The sequence below is a fragment of the Vidua chalybeata genome, chromosome Z (assembly GCF_026979565.1).
Source record: "Vidua chalybeata isolate OUT-0048 chromosome Z, bVidCha1 merged haplotype, whole genome shotgun sequence".
Lineage (NCBI taxonomy): Eukaryota > Metazoa > Chordata > Aves > Passeriformes > Viduidae > Vidua > Vidua chalybeata.
The window spans coordinates 9,372,021-9,387,921 of record NC_071570.1 but is presented as its reverse complement, the minus strand read 5'-3'; the positions used below and the strand labels follow the sequence as shown (position 1 = coordinate 9,387,921).

At 38.3% G+C, this 15,901-nt stretch overlaps 1 protein-coding gene across 10 annotated transcripts in view; it reads right to left on the bottom strand.

The window, feature by feature from the left end:
- The window catches only part of SEMA4D (semaphorin 4D), a 111,464-nt gene that overhangs the window by 41,117 nt on the left and 54,446 nt on the right, over nucleotides 1-15,901 (bottom strand). For 8 of the 10 annotated variants that reach the window (XM_053968789.1, XM_053968790.1, XM_053968792.1 and 5 more), the window contains exons 2-7: nucleotides 15,519-15,581; nucleotides 7,861-8,252; nucleotides 5,548-5,693; nucleotides 4,305-4,367; nucleotides 1,872-1,970; nucleotides 659-752 (exon numbers count right to left, since the gene is read on the bottom strand). In XM_053968789.1, the coding sequence (XP_053824764.1) occupies nucleotides 659-752; nucleotides 1,872-1,970; nucleotides 4,305-4,367; nucleotides 5,548-5,693; nucleotides 7,861-7,954 (496 nt within the window). In that variant the 5' untranslated portion in view covers nucleotides 7,955-8,252; nucleotides 15,519-15,581. The remainder of the gene's footprint in view (nucleotides 1-658; nucleotides 753-1,871; nucleotides 1,971-4,304; nucleotides 4,368-5,547; nucleotides 5,694-7,860; nucleotides 8,253-15,518; nucleotides 15,582-15,901) is intronic. The other 2 variants (XM_053968788.1, XM_053968787.1) reach the window with 1 other exon arrangement.

Here is a 15,901-nt window from a genome sequence, read left to right as displayed (position 1 = left end):
AACCTACAGTTTATCTTCAAACATACAAATTTACTTAAATGCACCAGAAGTCTGGAATTATTTTCCTCACTTTCTATGCCACCATTATTCAAACTCTATTTGTACAGATTTAGGCACAATGCAGGCAGGCTATTTTTTTATTCTCATTTCCTGTTTCATGTAATGTTGAGCTTCTCTTTTATGATCTTGATACATGTAGGTAAAAGCCACAAATTCTGGCTTCCCCAAATTAAGATTCAGTGTTGTGTTTCCAGGCAGTAAGTACACTTGCATTAAATATTTCACTTCCCTATTCTGTAGCATGTCTTCAGAACAATACTGCTTGTTATATTTACTGGAATTACAGTAATTGATACTATAAGGGCAGTCTAAGTACATTTAGACTGTCCAGACTAAGTAAGTTTAGCATCAAGAAATACAGTTTGAAAATTGGTATTTTATAAATTGCTTCCAAACAACCTAGAGTTTGAAGTTCTCCTTTTAAGAAACATACTTAGGCTGACTACGTAAGTATTTTAACATCTATACAGATACACAATACAGATGAAAAAATATGGATGGCAAGCCACAATTTTGATAATGACAGACTGGAGGGTGACAGTGGAAAAGACAGAACATTTTTAAACGTAAGAATGAGGAATGCAAAGTCGGAACTTACCAACCATAACAGATGTGTAGCTTTGACCAGGATCATATGGACATCTGCCCTTACCATCTTCATTTTTACCTCCAAGTTCAAATGAAATTAAATTCTGTTGAAAACCACAGAACAACTATTAGCACTTTTTTCTTTCAGCCACTCAACTTGTGCAAAGTTAGCTAAAAACTAAACACTAAATAATGAGCTATATCATCAACTTCCAGCATCAAAGGCATTCTGTGTAAAATTATAGAAGGCATATGTGTTTTCAGAAAATCTTATCAAGCCCAAATAACAGAGAAAAAACATGATCCTATAATTTGTGATGGTGGAAGCAGAAAAGAGCAAAAGATGAAAAGCTAAATCCAGACAGACCTCAAGAATGAGCACCCAAAAAAGCTAGACAGCAGGAAAGGCAGAGAAATTAACCAATACATAGAAAGAACCAGCAACTATTCAATTAGCTTGAAAAAAAATGCAGACTCAAATCAAGAAGGCTTTCTGAGATGGATTAAACAATTTTTGAGACGATGGTAAATTTGTGAGATAGGGCATAATCCAATTATGCTTTAAAAAGCAACAGAGTACTTTTCCTACTACTTTATAAATCCCCTGCAAACCAAAATAATGAGGATCAGAAAGCTGAAAGGTAGCTACGGTATTTGGGAAGTGATCAGTTATACTATGTAATGAAAGCACTGGAAGCTAAAGGCACAAAGAATTACAAGATTTCTCAATTTTTGAATTGCTGAGTGCTGCAGTAAGGAAATGATAAAAGAGTCAGTGGCAAGAAAATAGAGTTATAATTTTGTGCTGAAACTTTAGTCTGAAGGATTCAGCACTACACATCTTTGGCACAGCCAGGAGCAGAGACAAGCAGAGACAGGAATCTGAGAAATTTCAGGCAGATTCAGTAATGAGTGGTAGTTGCAAACAATGTGATTTCAGTTTTAGTAAGTGGTTTCATGCTAACACACAATACTGGAAGAAGCATAAAAGATAAGAAAAAGTAGATCTGCAGTTAGACAAGATGAGTCAGTAATTCATTAAGTGCTCTGAAAAAGGAGCATTATACTCTGCCATTATGATGGGACAGTGCAACAAGTGCTCCTGACCTTACAAGCCAGCAGTGAAGATCCAACAGTTTTAGGAAAGCAGAGCAACTCATTGTTTGCCTGAGCTGCTTTTACATTCCAGCTGGTGCTGGTCAAAACACGTGTACATTTCTTACCAGGTAATCACACGTTGGCTGAAATGCATTAGTTCCACACACGTAGAGGAAAGTATCATTCAGCTGTTGCAAGACGCGCACATAATTACGACATTCTGTCTGTAATAGAGGATGAGGAAAGGACTAATAAACCATAGCTTCCACATTCCAACATAAACAAAAAACATTGTCCATTGCCACTACTTATGCCACATTACACTAGCAAGCCCAGGTGACACATGGGCAACACTGGGACACCATCTCCCTAGAATCTCCACGAGCTCTAATCAATCCAGCGAACAGCTGGTTTCCTAAAGCCAGTAGTATGCACTGCCTCAGTGTCCTAGCGGGACAGCATGATCAGCAGGGTCCATCCCAAGCTGTTTTATGGAAGGACAAGCTCCAAACACACCTCCAAGTCCATGGGAACAACTAGTTAAACATGAACTGAGTTTTAGACTTTGTCATCCCTTGTACAGCTAGATGAAACAATGACATCCAAGGTTGTTTGTTAAGTGCAAAATCTCTAATACCCTTAAACTAGCCACAAAGCTTTGTCGCCTATAGCTCTCTTTCTTTCTTTTCAGTCTTTGATACTGTCCAAGGAAGCTTCATAATATCTTTAGCTCTGAAACAGAATAAGGAGTTGGAACAAAATCTTTTATAAAGGATACAATAAAAATTAAGAATAATGAAGTAAAACAACTCTAAGCAACCACTTAAAGAGAGAGAAAAAAACAGTGTTAATAACACCTCTCAATTCTTGCTGATATACTGCTAGATCCCTCCACTACCTGTTGTTCCAGGAACTTCTTAAGCAAGTTTAAGCACTGTCCTTACTATTCCTTCTTATGAGACAAATTAGGTATTTCTGTGACTGCATGAGAGAAAAAAGCAGGGGGAGGAGTCTAAAACTAGTCTTCTGCCAGATTAAGGCTCTTGAAAACCTGTATGAATGCTTTCTGCTGACATTATACAGTACAGTGCTGATGGGTGGGGGAGAGAACTGCACATTTAAGTTTAAGAAATAGCAGCAGTGGCTTAATACCTTGACCCTTTTGAAACTACTGCACTGTGCAAAACACCTTAGCTACAGCATAAATGGGACTAGTAGAAGATTAGAAATAAAGTGAGGAAAATGCATGGCTAGCAGTAAGTATGAGCTGCTAAACTGGGAGCAGGAGAAAATAAAATAGATTCAGAGCTTTATCGAAGTACATATTTATGGGGTCTATTATACCCCACTAAAATTTTTTGAGAGGACTTTTGGAGATTCACACACATGTCTGCTAAACATATGTTTGTTCACACATAAGAGAAACTTATATCCCATATTTGTCATGGCTGTGTATCAGTATTATTAATAGCAACCACAACTGGTCCATTAAAAAAAAAAAGTATTCTCTGATCCTATCCTGCAGAGGTAGACAAGGAGGAAACACACCTTAAACATCTGTCACGCTTCATGTTCAAATAATGTACTGATGATCATCAGTGGTCAGTCAAGGAAAAGAAGTAGCTAGTCAAAGGGAGACAGCCCACTCTCATCCTGATGAACCACATGAATGCAGGATAGCTGTCATCAGTCCTGGATGCAGCATTTGGGGTTTTTTTACGAGTACGAACTAAACAGGCTGCACGTTCAAGCATCACATCCCTCCAAGTGCAGAACAGATCTGCTTTTTGTATTCAGAGGACTTGCAGACTTCTACTTTCAAACCTGTGTTGAAGGCTTGACCATCAGCCTTTCCCAGCAAATCCTTGCTTTACTGCATCATTAAATGAAATGGTGTTACACAAACAGAAAGGTACATCCACATACAGTCAACTACCCCAAGTAAACAGGCAAGAAAGGCAAGACAGGCCAGCCTGTGCCCTAGCAGTCATGAGGAGTTGGTGGTTCCCAGAAACACCAGGGGACCCTGCCAAGCTGACAGGAGGTCTGGCCGCCCTCTGAGCTGTCTGAGTCACACCACAAGAGGCACAAGCACCAAGCAACACAAAATACACATATACGGAGCTAGCGAAAAAATACACTGGCTTAATAAAAAAACCCTATGCCCTAAAGCAAAGCACACAAAATTAATCATTTACTCCTCAAAATCAAATGCTGTGAAGGAAATATTGCAATAACAAAACACAACAGTTGCTATCAATTACTTCAGTGACAGCAATACTGGTTTATTATCTTAATGGAAAACCATTAGCATTCAGTACACATTAGGGTGTGTTCAGATTTTCAAACATTCAAATAATATTCAACAACAAAAATAATGAACTAAGAAGAAAAAAGACTAAGCATGCTGTAGTTTCTAACACTCAAGTTAATTAAAAAAATATAGGTGATTTTAAAAAATTTTAATTTCAAACAGTTGGAGACTTTCTTCTTTTAATGCCACTTCTCTTGAAGTAAAATGTGCAAGATCTTTCTCAAAGTTCAATAAAAGTACATACCTGTTCTGATTTGCCCTTAAATGCACATTTAGTCCTTTTATCTTCTGCGACCTTCCAGTGTAACTATGTAAAAAAACGTAACAAAAAAGCACACTGAAAGATCTTTAACTCAATGCAAGGTCTGCAAATATTGCAGTAATACACACAAGAAAAGGCAACCCCATCTAGAGGAAATGCAAGACACTTTGCAAGTAGCATTCAAAGGTTCAAAGCCATTTTTTCCCAGGGAGGTGACATTTTCAAATCCATGTGCCTTAATCAGAACTAAACTGCCATCTTCTGGGTTCATAATGATGATTCCCCACAAATGGCTAATGAACTTTTCATTAATATATGCATTAGGGAAATGCAACTGTAACTGGCTTAAGTATTTTTTCAATTTGAAGTACTTCTCTAGTTCATTAACACTTGAATAAAAAACACTTGGGGGGAAGGAACCTAAGAAAATTTACTCGACTAATTTGCATTATACTTAGTACAACTTTACAGCAGTGTTGTATATGTATATGCTGGTGAAAGTGCCCACCACAACCCATGAACATGTTCTTCAGATTAAAAATCATTTAAGTATCTTCTAAAGCACCCTGGGTGGTAGTCCATGCTGTACCTCTACATGTCAGCCTGTGTTGCTGATGGGATGAAATGCAGGAGCCTGGGAAGGACCTGGAAGCAATATAACATTAGCAGACTTCTGCCTGAGCTAATCTACTTTGAGAAACCAGCACAAATATATTCAAAGTACTTCTCTGAGCGAGCTGATCAGACTTGTCTGCACCACCACGTGCTGTGCAGACACACCTAGACACAAAACAGAAGATGAGACTGAAAGGACAGGGCCTTCTTTTGCAGCGCATCTGCAGCCTGCTCCAAGCAAGCCTCAGATTTGCTTCTGTTTCAGTTTACATTTTGACTCAGATGAACAGAAAATGGCCCACTCCTGGCATTAAGAAAACATGTAAGAACTACCACTACAGGTGATACCCACAGTCCCTCTCATCCATCCTTGCTCCCAAGAAGAAAATACCCAAGGAGATCTCCAATTACTTGTTTATATCCAGCTTCTTCTTTCTTAACTCTCTTTTACTCTGTAAAATCTTCTAGAAATAATACTGGAGTAGGCCATACAGAGCAATTTCTCTTTTAGGTACCTATTTGTTTAAAATGCAATGCTACTGATATCAGGAAGTTAAGTCAAATTCGGAGTACAATTTTTACATGGAGGGTAATGTATTAAAAGGCATACCTCGTTCTGCTTCTCAGCAATATTCACTGCGTTTAAGGCAAAGATCACTTCCCTGGCTCCTACATATAGAACATTTTTGTCTTCACTTAACAGCAAGGTTGAATAGTTTGATACTTTTGATTCATTAAAATGTATTAGCTGGACCTCTGTTGAAACGGAAAAAATATAGCACCTCATGAAGAAACACAATCACTTAGGGACAAACTCATGAACAATTTCTTCTCAGTTGTCTAAACAGCTGTTGGAAAACTTGAAAACAACAAAGGTTAATTCAGACAACCCGTGTAAAAGACAAGGGACCCCTTAGAAGCTTGATTCAGCAGAAAGAGCAGCTTCCACCAACATCAAAATCACTTATCCTGACTTTCTCATTCAATTTCAAATGCTCGAGTATTTCCTCTTGTGGTCCTCTTACTTGTCCCTGTAACTCACTTCTTCCTTCATTTTTTCTCTACTTGCTTTTTCTAAACTAGTATTTTCCACATCCACTGTCAGATTGTTCCTCACCTTTTCCTTTCCATATACCAATCTAATGCGGAAAATCAGGCCAGTCACCACATCCCTTTGCAACTACCCTGAGCAAATCCTACAAAACATCCTCCACCTTAAGACAACTCTTCAGCATACTGACAATAACAAGAAGAAGATAGAGAAGAATTAACAAATAATTGCAGCTGATTGTGAAAACCAGAGATGAAATACACAACATACCCACAAAGTAACAGCATGAGGGAAAAAATTAAGATGAACAGAAATAAGAAAAAGAGGGAGGTATGCTAGAAAAGGCAGTGGAATGATGAAGCATGTGGAATGGACGAGAATGGCTTGAAGAAAGTTGACACAAACTGATTCATACAAAAGAGTATTTTTTCTGAATGTACAATTATAATGTAAAAATGACTGAAAGCTTTTGTACATGAAGATGCAGGATTAATTAAGCATGGCTTTTTATGATACAGATTAAAACAATGTACTATTACTTCCAATTGTATCATTAGTAACTGCACATTTTCAACTGTAATACTCCAGAAACATTAATTATAAAATAGATTCTCAAGCATGTAATTTTGAAATATTTTACTTGGCAAGAAAATTCTCCCAAAATGGATTAACTGATTCATACAACTCCACTGAACTGAATTCCCTCTCCTATTCAAAGTAGGTTTCCAACATGTAAATGCAACAATCTTTAGCAGACAGATAAGAGAAATAGTGGGAATGAAAATAAACTCCATTTATTTTGACTAATTTGGATGTGAGTCAGCAGTACCTCACTATACCATTAAACAGCAACTTGTCTAGGCCACCATTTCTGAAAGGCTGTGTCAGCAACTCTCTAACTGCTATACTAACAATCAGGAAAAACACTTCCTACAGTCATCCTGTAATCTGGTTATTCCTACTACATTCTTAATCTCCATCTATTTTTTCCTACAGAATGTCTACTCAGAATTTAACATCTTTATTTAAGATTGCTTCATTATACAGCCAATGTATCTGTTTGGGTTTGTTCAGTTACTGTACACTTGGGTAAGTAATCAATTGCTACTTATTAATGTTAGAGAAGGGCCCAAAGACAAAAACTCTTAAAACTGCCCATGGGGGGGAGGGGGGGGGAGGGCGGGGAGCAGAAAAAAGGAAAAATGCATATATTTACAAATTAACTACTCTATAGACTTTGCTCTGAAGTTCTTTTCAGACCCAGGCTAAATTGTTAAACCAAAAGCTAGGGATTCCCTGATTTCTATTATTTCTCTTTGTTCTCTTTGCACTTTTATTTGCAGAGTTCTGATTACTGTATTGGGAGATTATGAATATGTGCTGCAATTTCAAATGCAAGAAAAGCACCGTTCTGTGAAAGACTTTCGTATCTAGACACCATAGAACAATGTTGAAAGAGGGCCAAATGCTTATTTTAATAAGCAAATAACTGCTTATTAAAATAAAATGCTTATTTTAATAAACAAATAATTTGTTTTAAATGAAATACACCTACTGGGGTTTTCTCTTGAAACAAGTTTCAGTTGCAATATACTTCAGCTGAGAAAGCCAAATTTTGAATTCCTCCTCTGTTTCAAAACAGCTATGCTTTCAAAGCTGCTTGAAGGAACCAAAATCAGTTAACCCAGTGCCTGAGTGACTTTTGAATATTCTAGTCCTAAGCATTTCATGAGGTGAGCAAAGTAGCAACTCCTGACCAATTCACAGAAAATTGGCTGAAAGAACCTAAAGCCTCAGTGAGTTTCAAATCCCACAGAAACCCTGAGGATGTGGCAATGTCCCAAATTACAATACTTAAATTTCTGTTCTTACCTTTGTGTTCCCAAGTGATCCTTGGCACTGGGCCAAATGCTACTGCCACTTCTAGTAAGAAACCCCAAACTGTACAAAAAGCACACAGAGCCATCTTCAGTGTCCGTGCTCTTTGGGGTTCACTGGATAACTGCAGCAGGTAGTGTTTCTTTGGCAGATGAAATAGAGACCCCAGAGAGTATTAGACACCAGGCATTTCAGCTCTTGAGAGCAACACAGCAAGGGAGGCTGGAACAACTGTACAAGTACGTGGTTTTCAGCAGATCACTTCAAGAGAACGCACATTTTCCAGGATGCTGCATACAAAGACTGCCCACACACTCCCCAGGCTGCAGAGCTGCTGAGAAGTGTGACTGAGTGCATTCTTCTGTTTGCCAGAGAAATAAATGATGCTGCAGAGAGAGGAGGAAAGAAAGAAGTAGAAGATAAAGCAAAACAAATACTGCAAAAAATAGCACTGATGTTGCAGTATTTCTACAGCTGTCTGCATATCTTAATTTGGGTACAAAATATATTAATTGGTGAAAATTCTATTCTTAAAAACAAGACATACATTACATGGCAAATGCACAATAATTGAAAGCAATCATTTCAATCTAGAATTTCCAAGTGTAAATACTTTGAATTGTCAATTATGCTTAATGCACAAAACTTGATTCTAGTCTATTCTTTCAATAGTGTGTCAAGGAAAATCCCATCTCTCTAACAAATAATAAACAAAGATAACAAAAACCACTAAGAACATGAGACGTGCAGCATTAATAGTAATAATGGTTACACAAATCTGCTGTACCTCCCCATACTTGGGATCTTAGAAAAGTCTTTTTTAGTGAAGTTTTCTGTAACACGACTAACTCGCTCAAGGTGTGTGGTGTCCAGGAGGTAGAAATACAGCTATAGAAATAAAGAGCTGATGCACTGCGAAAACACTTCAACAGTGAAACTGTTAGACAGACAGTACCATGAAAGTCACTGTGAGTCTAAGTCAACTATTACTCTCAGACCCAGAAAGGCCTGTCCTAATAAACAAAACTGTTCACTGCTTTCTACACCATCTTCCAGAAGTCTCCACTCCTCCTGTCTTCCTACAACCGCTCCTAGGTGAAGACTCCAGAAGCAGTGAATGCATTCATCATTACTAGATTATAAATAGGTTTTGAGGCCTGTACACTTGGGCTGGTGATGAAAAAAACACTGTCCTTTGCAGCATGGCACAAAATGCTGGATTTTCACTGTGCCACCACTGCCTGAGACACTGAGGTGACTCTAGTAAGAGATACACTGCAATACAAGATAACTGTAATACCTGAAGGTTATGCAGCAGGAGGGCAAGTGAAGTTGTATTGATTTTGCATGGCCTGGTTTTGGTAGCGGGTGGGCTACAGGGGTGGCTCATGGAAGAATCTGCGAGAAGCTTCCACCACATCCAGTAGAGCCAGTCTGTGGCAGCTCCAAAGACAGACAGGCTATTGGCCAAGGCTGGCCTGATTACAAATAGTGGTAATGCCTCTGTGATAACATATTTAAGAAGAAATCAAAACACAGTTGGTGGAACAGTTTTAACTGTGAGCAGAAAAGAGCAGAGAGAGAACATGTGAGAGGATCAAGAGCCCTGCAGTCACCAATGTCAGTGAACAAGGAGGTGCTCCAGTCACAGAGCTGGGATTCCCCTGCAGCTCTTGGTAAAGACCATGGTGAAGCAGCTGTGCCCCAGCAGCCCAGGGATGTCCATGGAGATGCTGAGATCCACCCACAGCCCATGGAGGAGCTCCAGGCTGGAGCAGGTGGATGCTACAGGAAGCTATGACCCCCCTGAGAGAACTGTGAAGAGAGAGGCTCTGCTCCCCTGCAGTCTTTCCTTGAAGGACTGCACCCTGTGGAAGAGTGATCCACGCTGCAGCAGTTTTGGGAGGACTGTGTGTCCATGGGAGGGACTCACATTGCAGCAGGTCACAGAAAGCTGTTGCTCTTGAGAGGGACTCATGTCAGAGAAGTACATGGAGAACAGGAGGAACCCCAAGGTGTAGCTGGGGAATGGCTCCTCCCCCTGAGCAGCAGGATAAACCATGGCTGATGAATTTACATAATCCCCATTCCCTGTCCTCTTTCACCACTGGGGTAAGGAGGTAGAGCTTAGAAAGGAGGAAGGTGTGGGGTGGAAGTTGTTTTTAAGGGCTTTTTTTACTTCTCATTATTCTGCTCTGTGTTAGTAATGTTTTCAATTCATACCTCTAATTAGAGCCTGCTTCGCCCATGATGATATTAGATGAGCGATCTCTACCAGTCCTTATCTCTACCCATAAACCCTTCCTTAAATGTTCTCTCCTCTGTCCAGCTGCTCAGGAGAGTGAGTGAGCAGCTTTTGTGGGAGCCTGGCATCCAGCCAGCGTCAACCCATGACAGAAGGTTACAAAATCATTAGTAACATTGAAAGGGAAGGGGCCAGTACCTGTAAAACACAGAGATAGAAAGACTAAGGGAAAGCTGCATCAAGAACTTCTCTAAGCACAAGCAAGATTCCTCTGGGAGGACCAGGGTTTAAGCAGGAAAAGGCAAGGAATAATCTTTAATAAGCACAGCCAGTGGATCTTAAGTAAGGTAGCCAAGTAGAAGATGGGCAACTATATTCTAAGTGTCTACACCTGCTTTACTAAATGATCACAGGCAAGACTAAAAGATTTAGAAATCTCAATTATTTCTATAAGTATCTTATCTACTAAGAAAAAAATCCATACAAGACTGTAACTTGCTCAAGCTGAACCTGTAATTCTGTATTTTTTTCTGGTGTTTCTGGTCTTGGTAAGCACTTGGTAAGCACAAATACAACTAGCAGAACATATAAATCGTTTTGGGTTTTAATCATGTTTTCAGTTAAGCTTACTTAAGTTAGGTTTTTTTATGTGTCTTTCATCCTTCCTGTTTATCATCATACGCAAGCAATTCCAGGTTTTGCTCTCCAATACATTAAAAAGTGCCCACTCATCTGAGTTACAAGGCATGACATATTCTGAGGCAGCTTTACAGGTAAGTGTTTAAAAAGGGAACAATCAATTATTAAGTTCCAGGCAGTTTAGCTATTTTATTTTAAGAGAAACGTAAAGAGGAAAAAAGCAGTTTGAACACAGCTAATCCTTTTCTTAATGCTACCTTTTGTTTCTGAAAAGACTGCATTTAAAAATCAATTCCCCCTTAACTCCTGAATTTATTTTTTAATTTTTAAAGGTTTTTTTTATTTATTTTTAATTTATTTTTTAAAGATACAGCCAGGACACCTTAAACCTATCAATACCATACATATACCATACATATGTACAATACCATACAGCAGAGACAACTCCAGAGGAGACTTCTGAAGTCCTGTAAATTTTTTGGACTTTCAAATAGGATTAGCAAATCTAAGCCCTAGTAAAGAAAAATCCTGAGTTTTCCTATAGTCAAATTACATTCCTAGTCTAGCTTGCCTACCACAGTAAATGCAAAATGACAATGAAGCTTGAAACAAATTACATTATCTTTTCAAAGAAACAAAGCATCTGGCTGGATCCTTTAGTGCCTGCTTTCCTGTGTGGACTGAGAATTGCTTTGGCTAAACAAAATGGAAATCTGTGATTTCATTCCTATTGTACAGGATTGCAAGAAAGGTCATTTTTCACATTAGTTAGACTTGTTGGACATTACTTGATCTAGGGCAAAATTTTGCATGTTACAAAATTACTACTGTGAGCATTACATGCCCAATTGTGCAAGATCCACTCTGTTCTCATTTCTATAACTTTAAACAGAGATGAAAATAAACTCAGAACCTTGTCCTTTAATTTAGCCTTCAATTTAGTTACTCTCCCCTGCCCCTCCCTTCCCTGTGCTGAAAATTATCTGGAATAAGTCCTTCACAGACATCCACTGAGAGGTCATTAATAATCTAATATGAACCACTTTTTACATAACACAAGGGGTACAAGAAGTAAAAAAAAAAAAAAAAAACAAACCAAAAAAAACCAACCCAGACAATGGCCTCATTTCCAGATTAACTCAGTTCCATCAGTGTTCACTAGCTTTGATTAGATCTGAGTACTCTGAATTTATAAAAAGTTAGTTCTCCTAATACTTTGAGCATTATTCCCAAAAAAATAAGCCATCATTTGCTTGGAAACAAGTACACTGAAGGAAAGGAGAAAGTAACCTGAAATATTTGGTTACATAATTAAATTCTGATTAAAATGACCACGGGTCTACTTTTCTGTAAAACTGTTAAAAATTTTGAGGTAAATCATCAGCAAATCCATAATTTAGCGACTCTGATGATAATTTTACATCCATGATGTAATGTGTAATGATGAAATGGAGCAAATTGAGTTTTCTGTGATGCTTGTATTTATGGGGACTAAAACCAGGGCAACTGTAGAAGCAATCAATGCAGCTCCTGTCCGTTTGGCACAGCACAGCTGGAAGCTCAAAGCTGTGAACATTCCCCTTGACACATAAAATTGTAATGCATGGAAAGAGAAATGGGTAAAAACAGCTTTCTGCTCTCTTGAAGGATAGATATTCAAAGCTGTTAGAAAAATTTTAGGCTGCATAACTGCTAGTAAGGAATACTAGCACAAGTTCTGAAACCAGGGCATTGCAATGGCATATACTGATCAGAAACCATCAGTGGTCTCTCCCATCACCTGTGTCACTAGGCATCAAAGAAGCAGTACTTTAGTCCACCTTCTGGAAAAAAGCAAAATCCTAGTCATGCAGTGTGAGAAGGTGGAAAACCAACCATGGGAAGGAGACTGTCAATCCTTCATCCTCCAGGACACAGAGGCAAAGTACACACAAAGAAGTTCACAAAAAACAAAACTTCATCTTTGATATATCAATTCCACAACCCTTGCCAGTACCCAGTTTTTTTTTTATAAGTAATTAATGCAACCCAGAGGCAAGTGTCTTCTTCCCCTGTCAGCATGGTACGGCTGAATCCAAGTATCTATTTCGTATGAGCAAATACCACACAAGTTAGCCAGATTCTGGAATTTCAAAGCTAGGAAACTGTCAATTTTGCAACACTTGTTTTGAAATATTTTTAATTCCGATAAAGACTTAGTTGCATTGTGCAACTTCTCAGTTTGGCTCAGTATTACATAAACTGCTAAGTGGATCTAGTTTTATTTTGTGTATGAAGGTTAAAACCAGGAGAATTTATTAACACACCAGAAACAGTCAGCATCATAGCTGGGACTCTTGTGATTCCCAATAAATGATCATTACCATCACAAAGGATCCAGCCTCTCCCTTGAAGAAAGCCAAAGACATGCTGGCTATTCTGGCCTAATTCTGTCACTCTCTTCATGATTCCCCAGCCTCCATAATTTTCCTTCCTATTTGTATTGCACTTTATTCTCCTCCACAGGGTTTATCTTTCCTTGCAATCCCTCATTTACTCTGTACTTACTCATGCCATCACCCACTTTTCTTCCCCAACAGCTCCATGACCACAAGTGATGCCAGCCCCCAAGGAGGGGCTGCCAGACAAAAGACCACCTTCCTTAAAGGAAGGTCCTTTAAAATACATGCTTCCCTACCTCTCTGTAAAATCACTGCACATCACTCGTTGTCCAGGGACAGCAAAATGAGGACTTCACAGTAAGGAACAACTAACTGTAAGACACCCTTCCTTCCCACTGCCAGGAGTAAAACAACCATGGCAGGTTTGCCAGGCAGTCTACCCCAGTATTTTTAGATAATTAAAAAAAAAAAAAAAACAACTCAAACAACAGAAAATCCAAAAACATTTGCAGAACTTGCAAGGAATAACTTGTAAGTTACTATGAGGAGGGACATGAAGCTCAATATGTGGAGACAAGCGAATTTATGAGTGAGTTGCTTCCGCCAGCAGAAAAGGGCAAGTTAAAGGATTCAACTGTCAGAGGGCATAAATTCCGAATTCTCCCTAAATAACTTTCTTTTGAAGCTTTAATAGTATACAAGTCTGTTTTAATATTTATTGATGCCTATTTTAGAACAGATTCTAAGGATCCATACTCGAAAAACAAACCAGAGAAATCCAACAATGAGATTTTGCTTAAACCTGTTTTCTTCTTTTTCGATTTTGTTTCCAAAACTGAAAAGTTAGCAATAATTGTATTTTAAATAATCAAAATTGCACAATGAGAAGTGTACAAACTACCTTTGACACCTAAGTTTTATTTATACATTTTGTGAATTTCAGACCAGTAAAGACAAGAGTGGTTATATCCTTTGCTTTAGTTCTCACCCTTTTAAAAACCTCAAGCACAGTGCCATTTTTATACAGTCTAATGAAAAACATTATTTACAATCATTTTATTATAAAATACATATGGATTCATTTTCTCCTGAGGTAAGGTACAGCCTCAAACTAGCAAACAGTAGCCATTTATAATTAACATACATATAGAACATGGGATTATTTGCATTTCGAACTGTAACCTAAATACTTTGTAGTTGCTAGATGAGTACAAATTAGATGAAGATTTCTAAGACAATTTGGTGTGGTCTTTATCTCTACCACAAAGCCTGCTGGAGGATGTGCACTAGTGCTAAAATATAAAAGCTGAGGAAACAAATTTGCAGTTTTAGACCAGAAATTAGTATTTTCTGTTTCTGCATGATAAATATGTCATCAAGAAGCCCTCAGGAAACTAATGTTTGTTCTTGAATAAGAGAATTTATCTTCAGAGGGATACTGCTAGAGATCTGTTACTTTTTAAAATTCACATTTCTGTTCTTTTACTACTACATTCTTTTTTTGTGGGCAAAGATTACACGAAGATAAAGTATTGTGCAAAAAAAATAATGACAAGACAGATTAAAATCCTTATTTTTAAGATTATTGTGGGCAGATCTCTAGGAATAGGATTCAACTTCAAAGAGCAACAGTAAAGAGCTAACTTTGATGCTGAGTGATGCCAAATACAGAATTCGAGAGCTGCCTTCAGCATGTTCTAAGACCCTTTTCTGCCTGATTGAGTACTCCCAGATATTAAACCTGCATTGTGACAGTGACAGTGCTGCAGTTAAAACCAAGCAAGAAAGTTCCTGAGTTCTCTTTTCCTACTAGTTGAACATACTGTCACAATCAAAAACATTGCTCAGTTTCTTTCTCATTTTTTCTTGGGCTCATAGGACTGAATGAGTCATTTGAAGTTATTTGAAGATGCCTCTTGGCAACTAATGGCACACATGAAAGTACCTGCATGTCTAAATTAACAGGTATGTGTGCTTTAAAAAAAACTATCCTAGGTGTCCAGCAACACTTTCAGAGTCAAACATATCCAAAAGCAAGGCCAGTACCCCTTCATACACATAAACCACGTAACACAGGGAAGGTGGAACCCTGAACATGACCTTTTAGTGGTAACTAAAGAACAGGTAAATACAAGAGTATGTTCCTGAGTCAAAGAAGTCCTTTTCTGGTATGTTTCCTAAGTATTTTGGTCTTGAAGCAAAAGAATCTAATAAATCAAACTTATAATCCAATCCTGATTTACATTTTTTGGTATGCACCAAGTCCCCAGTATTCCTGAAGTACATTTATTTGTTTTGCTAACAAGGACACCTGTAACAAAGTCACCACGAATCCAACACAACCTCCCATTGCTGTGGGGATGTACCTCTGGTTTCAATGCACATACCTGCCACCCTTTGTAGCCTCCTGCACACTCCAGAGCTGCGAAGGCGTCAGAAAAACGTCCTTTCTGAAAAGAGGTAAGAAACAGGCTTTGACATAAGTACTACATAATCCTGAAGGGCACGTTCTGATATGGAAATTATAATAAATCCTCCTCCAAAAGTTTGGCTTTTCCAGATCTCCAGGGCAGAGCATTCCTGACAAAAACCAGAACTGCTGCATTTGCATCCAATGAGCCAAGATCCTGACACTGCACGTAACACAAAAAAATATTAAGCAGACCTGATAAAAAGCAGCTACATCAGGCCTTTTAAAACTCAATTTGTTTCTCCTATCCCAAGCTGGCTCATACCTATCCAGCACAAAATTATTCAGCACTTGCATTGC